Source organism: Pholcus phalangioides, unplaced genomic scaffold (genome assembly GCF_987345545.1).
Source record: "Pholcus phalangioides strain wild (caught in Gottingen) unplaced genomic scaffold, Ppha-v1.0 ptg000007l_1, whole genome shotgun sequence".
NCBI lineage: Eukaryota > Metazoa > Arthropoda > Arachnida > Araneae > Pholcidae > Pholcus > Pholcus phalangioides.
The window spans coordinates 7,017,520-7,045,008 of NW_028301600.1; the positions used below are offsets into that span (position 1 = coordinate 7,017,520).

General features: G+C 32.9%; 1 protein-coding gene across 3 annotated transcripts in view; it reads left to right on the forward strand.

The window, feature by feature from the left end:
* Positions 1–27,489, forward strand: part of LOC149084865 (SH3 domain-binding protein 5-like) — a 57,671-nt gene that overhangs the window by 20,150 nt on the left and 10,032 nt on the right. For 2 of the 3 annotated variants that reach the window (XM_089232590.1, XM_089232592.1), the window contains exons 6-8: positions 9,851–9,916; positions 17,538–17,580; positions 24,049–24,288. In XM_089232590.1, coding sequence (XP_089088716.1) covers positions 9,851–9,916; positions 17,538–17,580; positions 24,049–24,288 — 349 coding nt within the window. The remainder of the gene's footprint in view (positions 1–9,850; positions 9,917–17,537; positions 17,581–24,048; positions 24,289–27,489) is intronic. The other variant, XM_089232591.1, reaches the window with a different exon arrangement.

Genomic DNA, 27,489 nt, shown 5'->3' on the forward strand with positions numbered 1-27,489 from the left:
AAAGTTTTATTTCTGTATTCAAATGCCAATTGTTTTTGGGTTTCATGGTATTCAACTTTATCCTAGAAACAGTCATTCGAAAATTTATTGGCAAATAATTGTAGCAAAAGTTATATACAAGATTCATTGAAAGACTGGTTATTTGTGAAGATGAAGATTACAAGGAAGAAAATTCATCACTGCCCCCACGGGGACTCGAATACTCTCCAAGATTGAAACATTCTATCTGCTTCCATAGCTTAGATGGTAGGGCACTCGTCCGGCAAGCAAGAGATCGTGATTCGAGCCCGAGTCCCCGTGGGGCAGTGATGAATTTTCTTCCTTGTAATCTTCATCTCCACAAATAACCAGTCTTTCAATGAATCTTGTATTAACAAGTGGGGAGGACATTTCTATAAAAAAAGTTATATAGCAAAGAGTAACAACAGCCTCAAATATTGTATGTGATGTTGCTTAAAGAAAGAAAGAAGAATGTTATAAACAATTTGGTTGTACATTATTGCTGTGAGAAATTCACTAGAACTATAACGTGATATTGTTAAAAAGGGTGTTTCACCAAAAGTATCTAAAGGGAAGAAAAATTACTGGTTCATTTTAAAATTCAAGTAAAATATGAAAAATGACCAGTAAAGAGAGAAGAATTGTTCTGTGATAACTGAACTCCCCAAAAATAATTATTTGCAAAAATTGCAAAAAATTTTAATCTTCATATGTTCCCCAAATAAAAAAAAAAATCCTATTATAAAAAGGTAAGTGTACTGCACGCAATTCATTACTTTATATCTAGATGAAATGAAGAGGTTGAACAATACATGAAAAATATTTGAACATATAGGATGTATATCACATACAAAAAAAAAAAAAAAGATCTGTGAAGGAATTTGAAGACCTTAAAGAAGAGAATGCCTAGTAATATTCATGAAAACCTGCAAATGATTGAAAGAAATAGATAAAAATGCAGCCCACATAATATTTCAGAAAGGAGAAAGATAAGAGGAACAAATTTATAATTAAAAATCGATAAAATTATTTGTGGTTTGACCCTGGACAGATCATATGTAGATCTCTTGGGTCTATTATGGATATTTGCTTTTGATTTCCCCCCCTCCCCCCATCCCACTGTAATGTTTTGTCTTTCCCCCCCCCCCTGTTTTGTATGGTTTGTGTCAATAAATTCTATTCTAAATTCTATTCTATTAAATATCTTTTCTGTTCAGGCTTGATTAGACAACTTTTAAAAAAACCCAATTAAATAACATGATTTTTTTAAAAATCACTGATTTAAATCGGATACTTCAATATTTCAAGCAATTTTGAATAATATGATTTTTTTAACTTGAATGATGTAATATAAGTAAATAAGAGATAATGAAATTCGTATTTTAATTATTTATGCATTAGTTAATATCTAAATAAATGTGATGAAGATATTTGTTTTTGGGTGAAAAGTTGGGTTGCTATAGAATTAATTCAGTTTTCTCAGAAGATTACAGGGTTCGTACAATCCTTGAAAAAAAAGTTCATTTTCAACTTTTTAGAAGTCCTTGAAAAAATATCCATTTTCAAGTGCTTGAAAATATTTTTTTGTATGTGTGTTTGAATTTCTTCCATCAGTTTCTGTTTTCCCCCAACTGAATCCCCTCCTAAACCATAATCTACTGGGGCGAAAATGAGTGGAGCAACAACGATGTGTAATGAGACAATGTTGGCGGTCACGCATACCAGAAGTATTTTTGTGCTTAAAAAGATATTACGTAAATATCCGGTTGCAAAACACTGCACTTGAGATATTGCTTCAAAATATTTTAAACCATCAAATTAATATATTAATGAATGTCTGTCGCATAAATGTAGGCTGACCATATTTCCTTGATAAAAATACGGTGAAATCTCCAATTGTCTCTAAAAATGATGCCAATGCAAGGGTCTGTCCTGTCAAAATTTGGGTCAGTTTTCTAGACCCTTCACAAAATTCCAGATCTGAAAAACAAACTCTTTACAAAAATCTGGATCCAAAAAACAGACCCATCATAAAATGCAAATTAATGAAACCATAAATTTGGCATTTCATTTCTTTTGTGATAAATTAACTAGATTATTTCACTTCTCACAAAATTAATGACCCTTCTTACAAAAATAAGGGAAATTTACACAAAAAGAGAACTAAATAGTCTGGACGGACCCTGCAAAAATAAGCAAAGTTCCAGTTATTGCTAAAATTGTCAAAAAATCATTAAAGGCAGAAAATGAAGCACCTTCGCATTGAAGCAGTATGAATTTAAATGAATTCTATAAAAAAACATTAACATGGCAAATATGTGAAATGAAAATACAAATTTAAAGTTATAATTTATAGAGTTGGAAAAATAGTTTTAGTACTTAATTTCAGTAAAGAATAAAAATTCAAATGGCTTTGTTGAAAATTCAGGAAATAACGATACATTTTTATGAAAAAGTCAGGATGGCCAAAATTTACATGAACATACGGGTCCTAAGTGCTTTCTGATATTTTTATGGAAAGCACATTTCAATAGCGTTTCAAACAGGGTTTCTGCTGAATGTCCTTTAATAAAACTACAATATATATATATATATTTTAGAGCAAGACCTTTGGAACTTAAAAAATTAATGAATGTTAGTTTTTTGCATATATAACGATTTTTGGATTTTTTTTTATCAAGTACAAATTTCAATATTGTTTTAAACATAGAATGATTTGTTCTTAGAAACTATTGTCATGATAAATGGGATGTTTAGATGTGTGATTGTTTTAAAAGTAAGATCTTTAGAGCTTAATATTGTCTATAAGTCAAAATGTGAGAACTGTACATGTTATGAAAACTATTTAATACCCTAATAAATCAACATTTCAAACTTTTAATTAGAAATGTGTGTGTAAATATTGAATTTAAAATTAAAAAAATGGAATTTGATTTTTTTAAATCATGATTTTTATTAATCTTGGACTTGATAAAGGATAAAATTAGCAGAAATTTTATAAGAATAATTTTCCCATCTATGTATATGAATAAATTTTTTTGTTACATTTATTACTATGCACTTATTTTATCAAGTTCAATATTGTCCAAAAAATTTGTGTTAGTCTGATTTCTATACTTAAAAAATATACTTATCTTTGGGATTTAATATTTTTCAGTCATATTTAGACGCAATATTTAAATTTATCATTTAAATTTTTGAGAAACAATATTTAAAAAAAATCTGATTTAAATCAATTTTTTTTTAAAAATGAATTTTTATCAACCCTGCTGTAAATTCTGCGGGTTAAGTAACAATGTTTTCAATATATTTCACCTTAACATGGCTGAATATACAGAAAACATAAATTTCTTGGGCCTGCAAATATTTCATATTCAAAATTAACTTTTTTCTATGAGCAAAGAATTTACTTGTTATGTTATAAAAACATTTTTCTTGACACTGATAACAGAGTATCTTTCTTTTTAAAAAAAATGCCAGTTTCTTGACATTTTAGGGAACAGTTTCAAAACTGCAAGAACAATCCTTTTAGATATCAACTGATACATTTATTTTTATCAAAACTTGTCTTTATAGTGTTAGAAAAATGATGCAAGGGGGCAAAAGGCTAAGATTGTACACCTTTCAAACAGTGAAATTTATGTGAATGCCTTTCAAAACACATGGCATTTTAGTTATTTACGCGTTATCAACAAATGGAAACAACATTTTTCATTTCCCAAGCACAGAAGACAGCAAGCGCAGTCAGAGGCATGGTTTAAGTGGGTCAATCCCCATTGTTCCTCTGTTCAAGGACTTCCTAACCATAATACAACAGGGTATATAAAAAAGGTTTTTATTAATTCTATAAATAACATGGTAGAAATAGTATATCTGGTTCTGCTGTACAACCAAAACAAGCAAGAACTGAGGATTGATTCAATTTTACAGTTACACACTAATGACACAGGATATAGGCCTATATTATATAAATGAAATGGTGGACGTTATACATTTAGTTCTGCTATACGTTGTTTCTAATGTGTACTAAAAAATAAGTAGTGACTGAGGATTGATTCACATCACATCACTGTTGCTCAGATGTAAAAAATTGCCATTGCCCGTGGTCATGACTTTTCAACACTGTTCTTTTACCCTACTATCAAATTAAATTTATGTATAAGCTTAAGCATTTTCTTACCATCATTTTTCAGAATGTGTGAGAATTAAAAGCAATGTATTGTAAATTGATTTTTTTTTTGTCTTCAAATTTATAATTAAAAACGCAATATATTCCAACTATAACATCTTTCTTTCAATTTTTTTAAATATGTACTTGTTAAATAAAAATCATGAATTCAAAAATGAAACAATAAAAATCTTGAATATAAAAAACACTTGTCCTTAATACAGATTTTTCCTATACTTGTTACAAAAATATTTAAGATTTTTTTTTTTTTCAATGTATTAAATTAGAAAAGTATTTTAAAGGGTTGTTTGTTTTTCAATTTTTCAAGCAGACAAAAAAATGAGAAGAGAAATACTGAAATGTTCTTTTTAAAAACATTTCTTATGATTAAAGGAGATAATGTTTGCGAATTTGTATTAAAATGTTCAAAAAAGGTTCCTATACTAGGGTTGTTTTGTTTAAAAGAAAGGGATAATTATATATGATTTAAAATTTTAGTCGAGTTAATCAGCTCAATTGAGATTCAATCTAAATTTTCTATATATTTTCTCGAAATCAATCAAAACACGTATAGAGAGATGTTATTTATTTTGCCCTACACATCAGCAAAAGATACTTTCTGGATATTAATGTTGAGGCACACTTTGGGAAGAAAAACTTTGTTGTCTCCACCATGAATTGAAGCCTGGATTGCAAGAAAACCAAGTTTCGATTTCCAGCAGAGACAACCATTAATATCCAAAACAAGTATGTTTGAATTGTTTTCATTAGCCTTTTCCATTAAATGTGTAGCCCTTGAATGAGACTTGACTTTTATATATCCCATATTCTGGGTGAAAATGACCGGATAGCTGAAAAGTTTGTGTAGCTATGAATCAGCATATTTGGATTGCTTCCAGCAAAAACAGCTTTAATTTCTTTATACAGTGATAACTGTATAAGATGAAATATATGCTTAAAAAGATAATTCATTCTAGAATCACATTTGTTTGCTGAAATATAATTTCCAGTAGATTTCTATGGAAAACTACTGGAAACTAAACTAGTTCTGAATACTGCTCAAAATATAAATTGGTAAAAAGCGCTTTAAACATGACAAAAAGAAAAACCCCAAAGGCCGAGATGAACAGCTTCACAATTGGATAGAGAATCAAAAAGAAAGATGAAAAACGGAACATGTTTCTTTTTCTACTATGTGTACACAACTCAGTCAGGTTCATAAGTTTCCTCCATATGTGCTCAGTGCATATCTCTGTCTGATACATGCAGATTGAAAAGAAAAGTTCTTAGAATGGCCTCACTGTTTGTTTATATTTTATTTATATATATTTATATATTATATGTTTTAAATACAAATACAAAGCCACAACAGGCAAAATGTCCAACGAGGTGGCTGAGAAAAAGATGTCCATAAAAATATGGGTGTCATATATTTCAAAAATACAGCAACTCAATTAAAAATACAATTAATAAAAATTATAAACAATATATATACGTGATAAAATATTATACAATGCCCATAAAAAATACTTATAGTTGTCTTATTCTAAGTATGGATAGCTTCTTAATTTACCCCAACATGCTTATCATATTTCTTTTTAAATGTGTCAATTGTGTTACAATTTACTACCTCCGGGAGTAAGCTATTCCATTTATTAACAACCCTATTAGAGAAAAATTCCCTGCGACACCATAACCTTGCATTGTCTCTCACCAATCGATACTGGTGTCCCCTTGTAAAAGCAGTTGATTGGCGGTGTACTAAAAGTTCATGGTCCATCCTATCCATCCCATTGAAAATTTTGAATACTTCGATTATATCTCCTCAACACCTGCGTTCATCCAATGTAAACATATTCAAAAAATGAAGTCTCTCTTCATAACTCAAGCCCCGTGTGTCAATAAGGACATGTGTAGCTCTTCTCTATAACCCCTTCAACCAAGTCTATGTCCCGCTGTAGGTATGCTCTCCAAAACCTTGCAGCATATTCCAGTCCAGGAAGAACTAAGCCTCGAAAAAGCGGAAGAATGACTTTAAGAGAACGCGAAGAGACCTTTTTGAAAATGAGACCAAGCATTCTATTCGCTTTTTTGACCACCGCTGAACAATGTTCAGAAAACCTAAGCCGCTCGTCAATGAGAATTCCCAAATCTGTATATATCGGTAAATATAATAGTGCAATACTCACTTTTTGGGAGCACATAAGTCCTGAAGAGTGTCACAATTGTTGCAATTGATTTGAAATTGTTGGTGCTCCTTGCAACAAATCCTAGCAGTTTTAAGCATTTATTGGTGAGATCATATAAACTGAAGAGCCAAAAAAACTGGTACAGGCCTGCGTATGCAAATAAAGAGATATGGAACCAATCAGAGTACGGCTCTGCGGTTGGCAATGCCTATATAACACAACAAGTGTCTGGCATAGTTGTTAGATTGGTTACTGCTGCTACAATGGCAGGTTATCGAGATTTGAGTGAGTTTGAACGTGGTGTTATAGTCGGCGCACGAGAGATGGGACATAGCATCTCTGAGGTAGCGATGAAATTTGGATTTTCACATATGACCATTTCACGAGTGTACCGTGAATATCGGGAATCTGGTAGAAAATGAAATCTACGACATAGCTGCGGCCGGAAAAAGATCATGCAAGAACGGGACCAATGATGACTGACGAGAATCATTTAACGTGACAGACGTGCAACCCTTCCTCAAATTGCTGCAGATTTCAATGCTGGGCCAGCAACAAGTGTCAGCGTGCGAACCATTCAATGAAACATCATCGATATGGGCTTTCGGAGCCGAAGGCCCACTCGTGTACCCTTGATGACTGCACGACACAAAGCTTTACGCCTCGCCTGGGCCCGACAACACCGACATTGGACTGTTGAGGACTGGAAACACATTGCCTGGTCTGACGAGTCTCGGTTCCAATTGCTTCGAGCTGATAGACGTGTACGGGTATGGAGACAACCTCATGAATCCATGGACCCTACATGTCAACAGGGGACTGTTCAAGCTGGTGGAGGCTCTGTGATGGTATAGGGCGTGTGCAGTTGGCGTGATATGGGACCCCTGATATGTCTAGATACGACTCTGACAGGTGACAGGTCCGTAAGCATCCTGTCTGATCACCTGCACCCATTTATGTCCATTGTGCATTCCGACGGACTTGGACAATTTCAGCAGGACAATGCGATACCCCACACGTCCAGAATTGCTACAAAGTGGCTCCAGGAACACTTCTGACTTTAGACACTTCTGCTGGCCACCAAAATCCCCAGACATGAACATTATTTAACATATCTGGGATGCCTTGCAACGTGCTGTTCAGAAGAGATCTCCACCCCCTCTTACTCCTGCAGATTTATGGACAGCCCTGCAGGATTCATGGTGTCAATTACCTCCAGCACCACTTCAGACATTAGTCAAGTCCATGCCACGTCGTGTTGCAGCACTTCTGCGTGCTCGCGGGGGCCCTACACGATATTAGGCAGGTGTACCAGTTTTTTTGGCTCTTCAGTGTATATGATCAGTGAATGCAAGCTTGCAGTCAAAGAAAACACCAAGGTCTTTGGCTACAGAAACAAACATGACTGATTGAGACTGCATCAGTGGTGTGGTCAAATTTAGTCGATGACAATTTTTCTGTATAGTTGATGACTTGGCATTTACGAACATTGAGCGGGAAAAAATTAGCCCCACACCAATCATGGAGAGACTCTAGGTCTCTTTGTAGAGCCATGCAATCTTTTCCAGACTCCCAACCTTGCAATAAATTTTCACGTCATCAGCATACATCAGACACTTAGATGCACTGAAGGTGGTCATTCACAAATATTAAGAAAAGCAATGGTCCAAGATTCGAATCCTGGGGTACACCTGATCCACTGACATACTTTGTTGAAATTGCATTATGAAATATAACTTGGGATGTTCTAAAATTTAAGTAGCTGGTGAACCATATGATAGAGTTCTCAGACACATTGAGAAAACAGAGTTTATAAAGTAGTGTGATTTATTTTGTCGAATGCCTTAGTGAAATCAGTGTAAATGACATCTGTCTGCTTGTTGGCATTGATTGACTTAGGAAAATTGTGAGTGAGATAAACAAGATTTGTTTCAGTAGAGCAATTCAGCAAAAATCCATGTTGAGACTGAGATAATTCCAGACAGATATGGTTATACAATTTGCAATATACGATGTGCTTGAAAAGTTTAGAGACGGCGGATGAAATAGAAATGGGTCTATAGTTGGTGACTTCGGATACTAGACCACTTTTTAAAATTAGAATGGCATTTGCAAGCTTCCAAGAAGATGGGAAAACATTTTTATGCAAGGAGAGATTAAAGAGAATTACGAGAGGTTGTGAAAAAATATTTCCACATGCTTTGATTATGTAGGCTGCAATACCATCTGGGCCTATGGATTTGACAGATTTTATATGCCTTATAGCGATGATAGCATCACTTTCAGTTATTTCACCAATGTCAAAAATATCAAGTCTATTAGCGATCTATATGGATGTCAAATATATTAAGAAATTCAACAACCCAAAATAAAAGCAATTTTCATGAAAAAACAAATATTTAATACACTGCCCATATAAAATTATGGTTGTCTTCAATCTAAGTATGGATAGTTTTTTGGATAAAATATGTATAATAGTTTTACCTATATATAGTTTGATGTCAATACTCTTACAGTGTGTGCTGAAAACTAGTGGTTAGACTAGTCTGTGCTTTTTAAAAAAATATATTCAATTTTCTATCAGTATATTCATCCGTTTTACATGAAATGGCCCAAAAGCTTTCTGAAAGAGAAATAAGAGGTAGTTCTGGAAAGTAATTTCAAGGCAGGCTTGAGTGCTGGTAATTCTGAAGATATTGGCATGAAAATTCCTCTGAAAATGTAGCTGCATTCTGTCAACTTGAATCCACTATTACATTCATTAGCTGAGGTATTACTGTATTTTTCTTTACATTTGACTAATAGGTTCGTAAAAAAAAAAAAAAAATTATAGCCTCAACTACTAACATTGTAAGCTATGAATATTGTGTTTGTAATAAGGGGTAGGCATTTAAAAATAACCAATAAAAATTTTACTTAAAAGTCAGTTGATTCCCACTTCTGCTTTATACTAGTCAAATAATGGGTTTAATTTTGGATGGTATTAATTTACTACTAAAATCTGTACTTTCTCTTTCAAGATCCACCTTTTTGTTGTCATTGTGAAAAAGGGATTCATTTAGAACTTCATTGTTGTCATTTCTTTTTTTTCAGTCAGTTATTTCGATTTAATATTTCGAGTTCTGTTTCCTTGAATCAAGTAGGTTCTCTCACTTTTTTTGTTATTGTTGGGTAATTTGGAAAGGTTTTATTCCAACATATTTCTTGAGAAAACTTTTTTGTAGCTCAGAAACAGAATCGTAACAATTTTTAATGCTAAAACAAAAACAAATCTGTATTTTAAAGAAAAAATTTCAATCTCAGAAAAAATTAATTTTTGGTATACATGCTTTATCTGTGTATAGAAAGTTTTTGTGGAATAGATATGCAGTGAGAATCAAAGTGGAATGTACACATTGTACATTTTATTATTATGCAGGAAAATTTTCATCTAAAGCAAGAGATTAATGTTTATATTCACTAGCTTTCTAACTCTTAATTTTCTGAATCACAGTCTTTCGACTCGCAGAAGCTTGCTTCAGATAAACAATCTAGCCATTCAACACCAGTTACAACTCTTGTAAGTATCAGCTGTCACTTACAAGCGACATTTATTTTTTATGATCTTTATTTTATATGTATTATTTTATGTCTCATCAAGGTTTATGATTGTTATTTCTACTCATATAAATTAACTATGAGACAATTTTACATGAATATTACAGTTCCAGTTTTGTTCATCATTATATTTTTTTCTTCATGATGCCACTGAAAAACTACATCATTCTTATTTGATAGTTTGTAAATGTGACTGCTAAATTGTGAGGAAAACTTATATTATTTTAATAAACTATAAAGTTTTAAAATTCTGGTAGGAAATAATGATAGTCAACTACCTTTACAGTGATGATTAGTAATATTTAGCTTGACACGTATGATACATGATGAATTTACAAATTATGCATACTTACTACTTATTTTTTTATAAATTTTCAAAGCATATGAAAGATTAAGAAAAGTGTGAATTATCAGAATGGGACACTAAAGGACTTGTCAAAGGTTGTGTTTTTTTCTTGGCTGTTTGGTTCACTAAACCCCTCTTTCATTTATTTCTAAACCACTAGAACTATTAATATGGCTCATGGAATATTTCTTTTTAAGCTTGGTGGTTGCTCCTTCTGAGAACTTTAATTTTCTCTTTATTCTCTATTATTTTCTGAATACTTGTGGTTGTATCATTTGAGATTTCAGTTCAGAGAATTTCATTTCAAAGTATTATTCCATTATTGTTTCATCTTATACTTATTAAGTTCTTTTCCAATTCTATTTTTAGTACTTGACAAAGACATGTTTTTAAATTTTATCTTCAGATTTTTATGTATATGGGAAAAAAAATTGAATTCTGATTTTTCACCATGTTGACAATTACAGAGTTTCTTTTTTAGAATATAAGCATACCAGCATACTTAGGCAATTCTCTATTAGATGACAAAAATTATTGGGTTTTTTGTTCAATTAATTCAATACCAACTAAATTCTGAAAAACTGATTGGTTTTTAATTAATCACAACAGAATACATATTAGTCATAATTTCTAGATGTTAAAAATCTGTAGCATACAATCTACACCCCAAAATAGACTAAAGAAAGAACAAACTCGACTGCACCTTTATACATTGTTTGTACAAAAAGACTAGACTGAATTTTCTGTACTCTAATTTGTTTTATCTTTCTTGATGGCCAATTAATTAACACTAGAATGACGGAATTCTGAATTGCAGTCAAACTTGGTTAATTCAAAACTTCAGACAGAGAAAAATATTAAGTTATCCAATTCATCCATATGGGACGAGTATACTTTTATAAAAAAAAATCAAAAACTTGATAATTATAAAAATATATTTGATGCTATCACTTGCTATGCCAGTTTTTCATTGCAACTATTAAACAAATGATCATGAAAACTATTTTTTGTGAACTTGTAATTTTCATGTTTTCTTTTGGATACTCTTAAACATACCACAAGAGTTGATCTAGAGAATGAAATATGTGATTTTTGAGCTTCAACAACCTTATTTGTTCTAACATGACTGTAGTCTCTGAAAGTGTTGGAATAGGAACCTCTGCTGTTTTCTTACATTGGTTTTCAGCAGATTCAATAGAATTTTATTCTTTACTCCTCTTTCAATACAATTTTTTTCTGGAGTTGCACATGTGCATGAGCATCGTTTGAATATGATGAAAAATGCTGCCCAAGCTACATTGATGAGAACAATAATACCACTACTACTACTGAATCACACATGCAACTCATCTATATTCCTGTATGGAATTTCTTATGAATGTTGGAATGTGTATTTGTTGTGAATATAATGTGAAGTTTGTTTCTTAGGAATGCTTGTTATGTGTTCTGCAATAGGGATACCATCTAGAACAATAATACTAGAAAGACATGAAACTACAACATATTTTACCAGACTTTGGTTAAGTGAAACACACACACTTTCATATTTCTTGAGTAGTAGCATTTCAATCTACCCCATTGGTAGGTACTAATGAGTTTATCAAAGATCCATTAAAATTTTAGGTGCCTGTGGAAAGACAAAAGCGAGTGTGCAGAACTGGTAATGAAATCAATGATTCTTACTTAGATCTAAAAAAAACAAAAAAGTTGCTTTTTTTATTGTAATATTTTTAATGTTGGATACATGTAATATTCGGGAAAAAATCAGTAAATTATGGAGTAAAGAAAAAGGATAAACAAAAAGCAGCAAGATAGTTTCAGAACTGTATGAAGTTCCTTCTTCAGCAGCATAGAAAAAAGGAAATAACAGCCTTATATAGCAGAGGCTGCTCACTTATCGGGACACAAAATATTTTTACTTTGAAGAAAAAGCTACCATCAAATTTTGTTTTTATCTTTCTCTCTGCGAGTACAAAAATGTGACAAGGCAAATATCTTGAGGAATAAGCAACAATAACTATGAGATGCAAGTAAAACTGTGCAAATATTGAGGATGGGATGTGAAGCCTTGTATGACATTTCATTGTGTATAGCAGTGGTTCTTAATCAGGACCTATGCTGTTCCCTTGCAACTCTAGGATATTTTAATGGGACCACAGAGACCTGTGAGAAAAGCACAAATGTAAAACATTCAAGTAGAATATGACAGTAAAAAGTAGGAATAATTTTAGAATTAAGTAAAACTACCTAATTACCTGTCACCCTATGAGAGGGACCCTATCTAGCTTGGGGGTATGAAGATTCACCTTATTTATAAAAAGTTTTGTATGCTATAAATTAATAATTCAGGAACCAACTTAATAAATAATTGGTCTCAGTCTTAGATGTTGGAGACCCTGGTTAAGACAGGGGCCCACAAGAAAAAAAAAAGGTTTAAAAAGAGGCCATATGAAAGAGAAAAAAGTCTGCTCCAAAGTTTAGGCACAGTAAGAAAGTTGTAACAAACAGAAAACTAGATGACGCAGCAGAAAGCAGAAAAAGTCTCATGAAATTTATTTACATGTACACAAGGCTGGATACATAGTATCGAATTTCAGAAATGTACATAAATATATAAAAAGTGTTCTCCCCCTCTAAAGTACAAAAAAACGTGTTCCAAAAGTTTAGGCACAAATAAAAAAAACATGTTTCCAAGATTCCTAGATCACACACAAAAATATTTTACATATTTATGGAGTCACCTTAGCATCAAATCACCAAATTCATGGACAGAACAGGATTTTTTATACGTTCTGGATGAATACCGTAAAAGACGACCATGATGTCTTTATGGCTGCTTTCAGCTCCACAACACTTTGGTAATCCTTTTCATTGTTGGTCATTTATTGGGATAAGATAGCCTCGCACATTCTCTATTGGATTGAGGACTGGGCTTAGGGCTGGCTGATCCAATCAAGCAAGTTGAGCTATAAAAGCCACCGCTTTGTAGAAGTGGAAAGATGTATTGGGGCCCTATCTTGTTGAAATATCAATTTATCTCCTCCTAATAATTTTCCCCAAATATAAAGAGATTATGTTCACAAGTTTCCTAATTTCAGACTCCTAGAAAAGACAAAACAATCTTGTCCGTTGAAGTAAAGTGCTTTATAAAACGATTCCAGACTTTTGTAACTATTTGCCCCTTATAAACATATGGACTTACGAGTCAAGTTTAATCTTTCATTTTTATAGGCTGATTTTTTTTACAGGGCGAGAAAACAGCTCTTTTCAAAACTATGTGGTTCACACCTTTGGTTTGAGGATGCATCTTTCACATCAAGGTCTTTTTTTTTTGTCTGACATATATATTTTCTGGCCAAATATTCTTATAACAGACTTCACTAGTTGCAGTCACTGTGCGTGTCTTTCCACATCATTATTTTGGCTCAAATCTATATTACTGGTAGAGCACAGAGTAGATACTTCATTTGAATTGTTGTAAAGCATTCAAAATTTTGTTGACACCTTTGCCTTTCATTTTCAGCTTCCAAAACACCTGTATCTTGGTTTTTCATTGACTTCAAAATTTTGATTTAGTGATGATGCTTGTTTGCAATTCTGGTTTTACATCACAAATCTGATACATGATCTTGATCATCCAATCACACACAGCCATTAATTTGCATAAAATGACATTTGTGACTAAACTTTTGAAACACTTGTTTTTCATATTTTGGAACACCCTGTATATATTTATATACATTTTCAAAATTTGATATTCATGTGTATATATATATACATAGCCTTGTGTGTGTAAATAAATCAATAAATCTCATAGATGTTTTTGCTGTGTCATCTAGTTTTCTTTCAATTTACTTAGTGTGGCTAAACCTCTGAAACAGACTAGTGTCATTGATTCCTAACGGATAGAGCAGCAAAAATTGTATCACAAAAAATTTATTTTTGTGAGTACTTTTTGTACAGTCAATGTATATATTGCACCAGATTCTTAATTTGAGATATGAGAAAGTAGTTCAACTTTTATATTAAACATCAGTATTTTTTACACTAAACATTGTTCATGTTTTGCTTAAAAAATTTACTTTACTGTAATTACTCTTTTTTTCTGAAAAAATTTACAACAATGCTGATTAGACAAAGAGATTAAAATGAAATATCTCGTATTAACTTAAAGGTTCTGGTGAAGCTTCAACTAATATTAAACGATGCTCAAAACTTGAGCTTTGTATTATGTAGTTTGTGTTCTTTTGAACTCTCCTCTGGAGCTTCTTATCTTTTCTTGTTGTATCTATCATAAATATCTGTGAGTATAGTGCTATATATAGGACTGCTTACAGCATATTACCTAAGCTAAACATAGATTCCTCTTCATGCATGTGATTTAATAGCTTCAGCAACTGATAAGATTTGAATATACATGTTGCATGAGCCATTGTTCTTGCACTAGAACTAACAGATCACAACAAAAAAAAAGAAAAAGTTTGAGAATCAATTTTGTAAATTGATGATATTTTATATAATTGAAGTTACTTTAATGTAGTTGACTTTTAACTGGTGATGCATCATAAAATTTGACTTATTTTCTTGTTTTAAATTTTTTTTAAGATGTTCTTTCCCTTTGTTACCACTTTTAGTTAGTTTACTCATTTTAATGAACTCAGACTTTCACAAAATAAAAAGTTTGTAAATGGGCAAGACAGTAAAAAAGGACATATTGTTAGGGACCAGAAGACTACATGGTTCATAAAATCAAGTGGCAACTATATCTTGTCTAGATGCACTCTTCAGCGATGAACTTGATTTTTGAAAGTCACATCTCTAAAAAAAAGGCCACATTTGTTAGTGGTTTTTTTAGATAATCCTGTAATATTTTACTACCCTTTACCATTTGAATAACTGAACTGTTTTATTAATGTAAGTTATTATTTTTTAATGCATTCTCACACATGTTTTTAACAACTATTACAGTCTATATTATGCCATCCAGATCGATAAACATAGGATTGCAAGATATACAGAAAACGATGTTGTGTGAAGATGCTGAATTTTTTAGAAAGATGTTTATTTTATTTTTTTTGGAAAGAAAAATTCGAGTATCTGCTTCTGTTAGAAAACGAACCCGGGCCGCACTTATACAAGTGGACACATCATAAATTACCATAGTAAACAAGTGGAGAGTGACATGTCATATGTATATAACCATCTGGTGACCTTTGTCGTCTACTAGCTATTAGCTGGTCTTCTTAGACTGTCCATTGCACGGTCCCATTAATCATATATATATATGCTCCAAGGAAAAAATTTTCTATCTCCTCTGTAGCTTAGTGGTAAAGAGCACTCGTTCAGCATACAGGGGCTCCGGGTTTGATTCCTGGTATAGGCAGAGATGAATTTTTCTTCACAAAAAAAAAAAAATCACCATCTTCACACAATATCCAGTTTTCTGTACATCTTGCATAAACAAGTGTGACATCATGTCTCATATGAGCATGGGATTCTAGTAAAATATATATATTCTGTAGTTTCAGGAGACCAAATTAATTAGAGAAAATTTGAACCTATGTTATAGAGCCAGAACACAAAGCGCTGTCTGCTACTTTGTATTGTATAAACTCACCACATCTTAATTATCATCTCCAACTCTATACATAACTATATTATGATCAAGGAAAAGAAGACTTAGCTAGGATGTTTTTTATTCTAAAATTAATTGAGGAGTTAATCGCAACTCTGCAACAATTGAGTGAAAGTTGAATAAGCCTGGAATAAAGTGATGAATGAAAAGGAATAATTGACGAGAATTTGCGTTTCACCTAGTACATCTTTAGTAGCAGAATTAAATATACGATGAACATTTTGTTCGATATGCTCTGTCAGCAAAAGAAGAATGATACATTTATGTAATGAGAACTGGCAATTATCATTTGTGAAGAGCATGAACTGAGTAGTGTTATACAGTGTAGTTAATTTAATTGATCCATCTTTAAATTTGAATTTACTGTGTCATTTTACCCAGTTTTTTTCAACAATAACTTATTGTTCAATTAATATAGTTAAAGAAAGTAGTAAATTTTACAAGGGTTTACCATTTGTGTAACTGAAACAGACTATTACAAGTCAAGGCTTAATTTGGGGCATGGTAGCCCAGGTCGATAAGATGCTCGCCTAAAGTACCAAAGGATGTTTAGAGGTGTCGCGTGTACAATACCTGGTTTGTCCTTGTGAGAAAAATTTCTTGACACAGGTACAACAAAATCGGTGACAAGACCACAGGAAAAAATTGCTGCCGCAAGGAGTCCCCCATCGAGGGGTTAGCGCACCAACCCCTCGACGAGTACAAAAAAGTAGCCTGTCGTTCGGAATCTGCAATTAATTGTAGGTCCCGGTCTAATTAGCCCTTGTGTACAGAAAATGACTGTGGTGCGACAAAAATGATCCAAGGGCTAATTTCTAAATTTGATTTTTGATACCCATTTGTTTCATTTTTCCTAGTTAACATTCTGATTTTGACCCCTCTGGAATAACAGTTTTGGCATTGGATCTGTAAGATCCACAACCAAAAATTGATCATATATTCCAGGACTTGACAAATCTTATGCGCCAGGTCACCATAGCGACTGAATATTTTTAAACACATTTGTTAAATTAGAGTTTAAGAATGGTACAACATTTTATGATTTTATGACAGTGCATCGCTCAATTTGGGAAGGGGATGTTAAGTCCTGAAAATTCAAGAAAATATTATTTCAGACGATTTTTCTCGAGCAAAAACCATGCTTTGCTCCCAAGAAATTTGGCTGGGGTCTAAATTTTTCTTTTGATTTGTCAAGCCCTGATCAATCAGAAATGTGTGCAGTAAAAGGTGATAGAATACCAGATGTATTGATATCCTCTACAAACTATTTATATTGAACTGGTGGAGGCTCCACCATCCCTAAACTTTGAAGAGATCATAAGAAAAATCAAGCATGGATCTCTCAGATCTAGCGGCACCATCGGAGCATTAAGGGATTTGTTGATGTGTGCATTTTCACTCTTCATTTCCAACGCAATATGCTTAGATAATTTATGCGCATTCTGTTCACTTGACTTTTTTGTTTGATCTTTTTTTTTTTTTGTAGTTTGATTTGAAAGTTGTTTTTTTTTTGAAAGTGATGACTGTACATAAATATTTTTTTAAGTTTACAGTATGCTAAAATATGTAATTTTTAAATAATATAATCTTCTTTTTTTGCAGACCCTATTTTGAAATGAAAGCAAAATTCAATCAAATGCTTGAAGTAAGTATTGGTTGTGGAGTTAAAATTTGAAAAAATGGACAGATGTATCAACTGAAATTTTTTGCTACATGAATTGTGATTTCAATGTGCCTTGTGTGAATTTTGACATTAAAAAAAATTGCAGTAAAACTGTTAGTATTGTTACAAAATTATACTAAGAAACTCATCGGAAACATGAAGGGAATAATCTGAGCTTAAGAAAAGAAAATTGAACAAAACTTTGTGGAAATAGCTCCCCTGTTGACCCCTCTCTTTGTTGAAAAGTTTAAAAGGTTGTGAAATTTGTGAGTAGAAGCACATGGCTTGATGAAGATAGATTTCTAAATGACCTTAAGGAAACTGCAGAATGCAAGAGAAAATGCTAGCTGTCTTATATAACTAAATGTGCCATAAAATCTGGTAAGCGGGGAGACTGGTATTATGCGACGATGGTTCTTTTCAAAAAAAGATGAGAGAATTACCAGTATTGGAATTACACTAGCTAATCAGTTATATTTATAATATTCACCCAAGTTGCGACATTTAACTCCACAGTATGTCTGTATATTAAACCATGCTAAGAAATCACCAACAAATAAGGCAAATATATGAAAATTAAATTCCTTGGTGATTTCTTAGTATCCTTGGGCAAAGTTTACCTACTCTTCTATTAAACCTTGAACTGCTCCCATCATGAAATTGATGATGAGCTTAGTGAAGGCTATTGAATTGCTCATTGATGATTTGCGATACAGAAGGGTGAAAAGGGAAATTTTTATATAATGTACAGAGAGATGTGTGTATCTATTTAAACAGTTAAATGTTAAACGTAATGGGCTTGTTCTTGTGTATTCTATTTATACTGGTTTTTTTTTAATGTGCAGTGCAAGTTGATTTATGGCCATGGGATCCATGTGGAATAAATAGCTTGACCATGAAAAACTTGTTCCATTCTACAGTTTCGAGCTCGACATTGCTGTGTGCTACAGTACGGTCTGTGTGGTAGCAGTGTGGACACATCATGAGATGCTGCTAAAAATATTTCTATTGCCTGAAATGAAAGCATCTTCTCATCTTCATCACACTTATAAGTTTACTGCTTTTTTAAATACTGTAATTACATCAAACCCCTGAGAATGTAGTTTTATTCAACCAAATCAGTTAATGATGCTAAATGATGTATGACAAAAAAAAAAAAATCTTATTTTAATGATTTTATGCAAGGGTGTCCAACCCACGGAATGTGCACCAATGAAAGCTTTTACAAAAACAAGAAATTCTATTCAGTTTTTAACAATACTTTCAAATTTTTGAGCAATATTTTTCTTATGGACAGAGGTAACCTAACCCACATTTGGTATGCCTTAATATTAATTGAATTGTTGAGATGAAGTACACAAGTCAGAATTCTGCCTCTTTTATTTTTATGAATGGGTTTTATAAATGCAGATCTAAACATTGAGTGTGAGAGCAGCACTATACTAGCCTCCCTTCATTAGTTTCAGGCATGCTTTTAAATTTTAATTAGTAAAAAAACAGTACCTGTTTCGAAACTTAGAACTTGATTTTCTTGAATTGAGAATTTTGGACAAGTACTGTTCTCACAAATTCAATTAGATAACTTTTCATTCAATGTGCTTTTTTTTTGCTTTCCATCTTTTGAAAACACCCAACCAGAGATGCAGACACGAAAGATACATTTTGGGATGGGGCCAGGGTTGAAGTTCCCATGTCATGTATAGTGTTGTATATCCGCAAATTTTTTTGGGGCATTCCTCATCTTCATTCGGGAACTGTGCACATAAGATCAACTTCCGTCAATACATATAAAAATGTTGAAATTTGAAGGGTGGCACATGCATCAAAAATGATCATAATTGTGGTAAGGCTTGGAAAAAGGTTTAAGGGGAGTTGATATCTTTAACATGGTGAAACTATGCTCTAATAGAAATATCAATATCATTAAAAATACTATTTAACCATTGATTTATTTCAAATTTTTTACTCATTCTTGATTGCATGTGCTGTCCTATGCTGGTATAAAGTTTTACATATCTTGTATACTTGACCTTTTACCGACCAAATTAAGATTTGAACTGATTTTTTTTCTCAGTTTTTCTGTTATTTTATTTTTTGATCTTTTAGTTTAGAGATACCAACCTTAAATTTTAATGAAAAAAATTTACATGTATGGTTTTTGACTTACCCATGTCCATAGAAACAACATTAAAATTAAAAACAAAAAAATCAAATTTTATTTTTCTTTAAAAACATGTTAAAAAAATTAAATTTATGCCATAAGTGCCAAAATAAATGAAATTTTTGTATTGTAAATTAAATTTGGAATCTCACACATTCAGGGAAAAAAATCAATTGGTTTCATGTAAGGAAAATATTTTTTTAAAATTGATAAAACCTATGTTCCCAATTGGAATATTGGCCGTTAAAAGTTTAATTCTTTGTGAATTTTCAAAAAAAAAAAAAAATTTTTTTTTGGAAACTGCCTATGGCTTTTTTTCAGTCATATTCTTGCATTTTGGGGAGATAGAACCAGATCTCTTAAGTCCCCCCACTACAACCTTGGTACAATAGAGAACGGCGGTAACATGACCACAGGAAAGATTGCTACTGCAGGGAATCCCTACCGAGGAGTTAGTGCACCAACCTCTCAGTGAATATAAAAAAAGGCTGCCGTTCAGAATCGACAATAAATTGTAGGTCCCAGCTTAATTAGCCCTCGTATGCAGAAAATGACTGGTGCGATGATCAAATGACCAAACAGCTGTTTTGAGGCTAATATAGCCCTTCAGTGGTAGAAAGTCTGTTATAGCGCAGACTACTCGCTTAAACAAAACACATGGTTGAAATGAGGCTGATGTGTGATGGTGGTGATGATGGTAGAGGGCGAAACAGCTGTTTGGTGTTTGAAATCGTTGTTATTTTGAGCTTCAATGGTGGACTGTCGCTTATATTATTGGAAAAAGGTTGGCAACTCCTGATTCTATTTAATGTTTCAGTTGTGCATGATGGGTATTTTTTTTAATCTATCATTTTTGCTAGTTCTTTACTTTTTACCATGTCCTGGCAAAATGACCAACCCTTTACGTTGTCATAATGGCAATGCTTAGATCATTAAAAAATTACCAATGAAACAACTGAAACTCTGAATCATTTTCCTCAAACCAAAATTGGACCAGTTGAGCATGGTAGCAGATTGCATTGTTCTGCTGAAAATCACTATCTGTATCAGGACATACTAGCCATAAATGTATAATCTTTGTTGGCAACAATGATAAGGCAGGCTCTTTCAGTGAGGGATGTTCCCATTAATAATTAGAGGATAGACAGGAAAACATTGCCCAGATCAAATTATTCCACCATTGGCTTGACAGGTTATCAATAGGTGGGAGAGATTTGGAGATAAGTGTTGCTAGCTCTTAATTTTGATCCTGTCATCAACATGGTACAGAAGAAAAACATCAAATCACACTACTTTTTTTCAACTCATCCAATTCCAATGTCCCTGTGCCCATAGCAGACATGCTATCAGTTTTTCAGTGATAATATAGGCACCTTTGAGGGTATCCTGCTATTTGGACAAATTCATAGAAGAGTGAGATAGATGGCTTTTTTCTCAGCCCGAGATATCAAGGAAACAGTTATTTTCCAGATATTATGCTGAGGTGAACTCGGAAAGAAAGGTCATCACGTCTCTGCCGGGACCAGGGCTGTTTGGTTTAAACCAAGTGGTTTTTTCAAAAAATCAAATGAAAGTGGCCTAAACCTTGGTTTTAACCAAGTGGTTTTTTCAAAAAATCAAATAAAAGTGGCCTAAATTTCATTTTTACCACATTTTATATTCTTGGGGTACGTTCTGATGGTATATCTTTAAATGCCATAAGATGGTATAAGTGGTTTTTTTAAGAAGTCTCATAAAAGTGGCTTGAATATATATATTTTTTTCATATAAAGTATCTTAGTTATTTAAAGTTATATACAGAAGCCAAAATTTCTCATTCTTACCACATTTTCTAACATTTGGCTACTTTTTGATGCTCTATCTTGAGCAAATTCATAAATAAGGATTGCATCACACATCTAAATGTAGTGGTGCATCATCTCAGAGTTTTTTTTCCTTTCACAAAGAAGCAGCAACAGTAGTGACACAATCATGCTACGGGCAGGTGGTCCTATAATCCAATAAAGACACCAGCTGCCCTTAAAGGACAAAGACTAGTGTATTACATTACGTCACAGACATTTTCATTTTCTTTCCCATAAGTAGCACATCTTGTACTGTATATCACCCAGTCTTAATATTCAAGTTTTTTTTATACTTTCACTGTTAAGCCCAGTTAATCAAGATTCTACTGTATAGTAGTAACAGATTTATGAAAAATAATCAGCTATATACAGGGTGATTATTATTAAAGTTTTGATTCCAAAACTATACAATAAGTACTGGTCAGAACGACTTAAAAATTTACATGGATACTCCTGAAGCAATGAGAATTTCTTTGGCAAAAGAAAAAAAAGTGCAAGTAGATGATGCTGTACTTGGCTAGCAGTATAATATATTTTGTGCAACCACATCATTTCGACTCTTCCACCGCATCAGTGTGTGGATAGAACAACTTCTATCAAGATGCACATTGAAATACCAGCAAAACAGCTGCTGAAGACAGATTTTGACAATAACAGGATGGAACTAAACCCTTACAACTTCTGGCTGGAGAAGGGGGGGGGGTACCTCAAAATGTTATGAACAGTAATCAGATTGCTAACTTTGGTGAATTGCAATCTCAAGCACATCCCCTATATGTTAGAAGTTCCTCAGGAATATTAACATGGGGGCACGTTTGGTTTAATAAAGGTGAATTGCAAGTGCATCCACATCATGACCATAGCATATTCTGATCTGCTGTTGAACAAGAATTTTGGTGCTTTCACCTCATAGCCAGAACACGGTGGACAACATATTTAACATTTCTTGAGTAAGTTGTAGTTATTTTTTAAATTACTTTATTTTTTTTTCTTTTGTGATATTTCCATGAATTATGAAATCGTGCAATATTATAATTAAGTTATCTTTTGCCATGACTGGCTATCATTTCCATTCTGTGAGCAAATTTCCCACGTGTTGGATGATGTCATTAATTTTACATTTTTAAGTTTTTTTCCCCTTTACCAAATAAAATTTCATTTCTTCAGGAATATTTTCATGTCAATTTTCAAGTCATTCTGACAATCATTTTTTTTTACAGTGTTTTGAAATTAGAATCTCAGTTATAATCACCTTGTATAGCATAAATCATCACTAATTAATCTGCATTATTTATGCTTCATTAAATACATTATATTCACCTAATTTTTATTATAGGTTTTGCAAAATAGCTTCCTATTTAAGCATACGGAAAGTAACTGGAGAAAACATATTTATAGGCCTATATATGATTAATAATTAAAAAAAATTTCAAACCTGTGAAGTAATCCATTGAGTTAAGCAAAAATAATTAAATTGTAAAAATTCGTTTTGGTTAAAATGTAAGAAATATTTATTGTGATTAATTAATATTAGAATAGTGTTAATTACATTAATTAACATTTATTTTAATTAAGTATAAGAAGTTTGAATGATTTTTCAGAAATTTTATTGTTTTTAATGTTAATACTATTTAAAACAAAAAAAATGGTTAAAACCAAAAAAAAACCAGTTTTTTTACCAACCCTGTCTGGGCCTCAAACCTAGGTCTTCTTGCATAACGGGCAAGCATGCTACCATCTACACCACTGGAGACATGACCCTGCCTTCCTTATTTCACGCCTTGTGGCTAGAGGCGCTGAAGTAGAGGCATTAGTAGCCCCTCTTAACTTCAGGAAATGGCCCCCAGGTGGGATGGTTTAGAGTGAGATAGATGGCTTTTTTGTCAGCCTGAGATATCAGGGAAACAGTTATTTTCCGGATATGACGCTGAGGTGAACTCAGAAAGAAAAGTCATCACGTCTCTGCCGGGACTCGAACCTAGGCCTTCTTGCATACCGGGCAAGCATGCTACCATCTACAAACAATGCCATCTATGTCACTCTAAACCATCCCACCCGGGGGCCATTTCCTGAAGTTAAGAGGGGCTACTAATGCCTCTACTTCAGTGCCTCATGCCACAGGGCGTGAAATAAGGAAGGCAGGGTGATGTCTCTAGCGGTGTAGATGGTAGCATGCTTGCCTGGTATGCAAGAAGGCCTGGGTTCGAGTCCCGGCGAAGATGTGATGATTTTTCTTTCTGAGTTGACCTCAGCATAATATTCTGAAAATAACTGTTTCCTTAAATTCATAGAAGGTTCTGTCATTTTGGGTATTCAGATATGACTTTTGATGTGCTTGCATTCTTCTGAAGCTGAAATTAGTTCTTCAGCCCTCTTTTGTTCTTGCAAAAACTATTATGTCACCATACGGCTAGAAAAATAAAAATTATCACTGATTTTTCTTAGGAACAAAGGCGAAAAGTTCACCATCTTGAAGAAAATGTTCTGAAAGTAAAAATGAGCTATGCAGATGCTCTTCATAATTTGGAAGAAATAAGTGATGAAATACATCATAGAAGGCAACAACTTTATGAACCAAATGCCAATAAGCGTAGTCAGGGAGTTGGTGCAGAGTCGCCAGAAGCCACAGGAAACAGCCATCATCAAAACCCAGAATCTCAGTTAGCTATTGGAATTTCACCAGACGTATGTGTTCTTCAGTAATATTATTGCAGTATTTTTGGCTCAATTTACATTTTCCCCTCTTTTCTTTTTTGTAAATATTTTTGTTTTTGCTGTAAATTTGAATACAGTGCTCAAAACGTACTGAAATTACTTTCATCCTGATAATTTTGATTTTATCAAATGGCTGATTTTTATAACTGGCAAATCAAAAGTAAACTTTTAAATGTATATTTTTGAAGGAAAATTCTATAAAGTGAATATGAATGAATATGAATTTTCAATTCCGATAAGTTGAGGCTTGTGTTAATAAGCAGTTTATTAGTAATTAATTAAATTTGGATGTACATATATATTACAGTGCATAATTAGTTCTTATACGGTGTAGAGTATAAAAATGTTCCCAGAGAAATTGTAACAAGAAATTTGCATTTTCTTGAAGCATTGATTTGGATTAGTATGTTTGGCATAGTCTGTTATTATATTTTTCAACATTGTCCTAAAATTAATCTAAAGTTCTATAACATTCCTCATTATTTCCTTTTTACTCATCTATGTCTTCCATAAAGTTCTTACCAAAATGCGGGAAAGAAAGCTTAGCAAACTGCTCTGACGGGAAATAAGATCTCTTTCTTATGTTTTGGCAGGGACCTTACTGGGAAAACTTTTTTCCCCCACATGTGACTTTCGTACCTTTTCAGAGGCAGGAGTCATGCCAAATCCATCTGTACTTGGCACAAATATTCCAATACTTTTGGTGGTTTTCATAGTACTTGTTCTGATTCTACTGTAAAATTTGGGTGTTGAAATTGCATTTTTTAACATTTTTTATCAGAAGTGCTACATAGTGCATTGGTGGAATACCAGATATCTCAAGCGCATCGCTGGAAAAAACATTGTTCTTACATTTTGCATCAATTTATTCCTCACAGCTCTTCAAACCAGCAAAGAAACTTTATGTCCACCTTATATTTAAAAAGGATTTAACTCGTGACAGAATCTGATACTGTCAACTGCTAAAAAATCTATAAAATAATAGGAAAATCTATGATTACAATATTATATTTTGAATAAGTTTTAAAATTAAATATTGTGAGTCAGCAGATTTTCTTTAATATTAGAATTTTCACAAGTTTTTGGGGGTCTCGTAATAGCATCATCTGACTGCATTTATGCCAAGCAATCCATTAGTATGACTACTTGTCCACCCTGAAGGTAGTGATATGACATGCCTCTGTCAAATATCGCTCTAACAGTTGTAACATTCTTGAATTATTTTCATTTGCTGCTGCATTCAGCATAAAACCACATAAGTAGTTCAAATTTACACAGTAGTCAAAGAAATAAGCTAATATGTTTGGTTCTTTTTTTCTGTGCAGTTTACACACTTTGCATGTTCATTGGTTAAGTATTATTTATTAATTAAATAACTAACCTTCAAGTATTTGCATTTTCATGATTGTCTGATGTCTTCAAAGTTTCTTTTGTTTTTATGATAGTGTACTTTGTTGCTACTACAAAACTGCACATGCACATCATAAACATTTCTCTATTAAAAATTTAAAAAAAATTGATGCATGCCAGAAAGTGCTGTGTATGTTTTACATCTGATACACATAAGTTTTTGAGATTTATGTGTTATGCATGAGTAAGTTCTGAAATCTATGTTGGAAAAAAAAATCAAGCAACAAACTTAAAAGTTTTGCTTGTATTTATTGATGAAAGGATTAAAATGTTTGAAGAGAGACCCTAAGCACTTGAATGGTTTTCGTGCCCCCTCCCACTGTCAATTAAAGTATATATATTAATCGATATTGAATCTATAAAGAAAAAAAAAACAACATTAAATGAAATTTTATATTTCAGAAGTAACTCTAATCTTTAAGGCAGAGAAAAAAAGGGGGAGGAGAGACTTTGAACTTGCAAATCATTGATAATATCTCTTGGATCATTTATTTTTGGGACATCTTTGAAAGTTTTTGTAATTTTTCTTTCGCATTTCCCAAAAAGACAGACCTTAAATTTGGAGACTTTTTTTTTTAAATATTCAGAAAAAACATATTTCTCCCATATATATTTTCTCCCATTGACTGCTTGTTAGGATTTCACAAAGGCTTCAAACGCAACCACTGAATCTTGGCATGGCCGATATTACATGATTTTTGGTGAACCATAATCATTTGGTACCTGTTCTTTCAGATGCATTTTCGAGTTGCAATCTGTTAGCATTTCTTTTACTACTTTCTTTCTTTCAAACTGAGCACAACTCAGGTCTATCACCATCTGTGGGCGATTTACTAACTAGTGAGTTGTGCCAGAAGTGTAACTATGTGTACCTAACAGTCTGAGGGCAAATGTAGTGTTGTGTTTGATTTTTCAGTGCTGCGACCTATATTTCAGAAGTGAAGTGAGTGATGTGTTATGATTGAATTACAATTTCTACTTTTTGTAGGTCTGTTGCTCTCTGTGGCGAGACTTTTTAAAGGGGAGATCGGCTCGCATTCGCACCTTAAAGTTGGGAACCACAGAAAATCAGCTTTTTTTACTTCTGCGGTAGATCAAACTAAAGCATCTTCATACCTATATTCTAGGAATTCTAGATCCAACCACAAAATGGTAGGTCTAGGCTGTGTAGCCTATGCAAAAGTAAAAAAAAAAATTATTTTACTCTATTTTTTTGTTTTTATGCAAAATTTCATACTATGAGCGTACTAGACTAAACGAGTTACAGAGAAACCCTTGAATTTTTTTAAACATGATCCTTATGCACTCCCAAGAGATCTGTAAGATCTGTCCAGGAAATTTTTGTTAGTGTTAGTAAACATCGAAGAACCAGGATTCAAACCCAAACTTGCACAATCTGAGGCTAGCTCCCTAACCACTGGACTGCCAGGAGATAATTTCTGGCGCATTTCATCTGTCTGGGAACACAGCAGCGAGTTTTCAGGTTATTTTACTGGTGCGACTTATACGCCAGAGGCATTGAAACTGTCTTTTTTGCACGGGTAATAATAATAAACTATAAGATAAAACCACTGAAACCATACAGTCGATTCGCTAATGACTCTGATTTGAGCATTTTTAAGTTCACATCCTTATTCTGTAGAACTTGGCTTACTCTTAAATTTGTCATTTTTTTATTGATTTAGAACTTATCATATTGGTTGGGAATGATTGTGATTTGTTTTATTAATGCATGGGGGGGGGGGGTCCACCCGGACACAA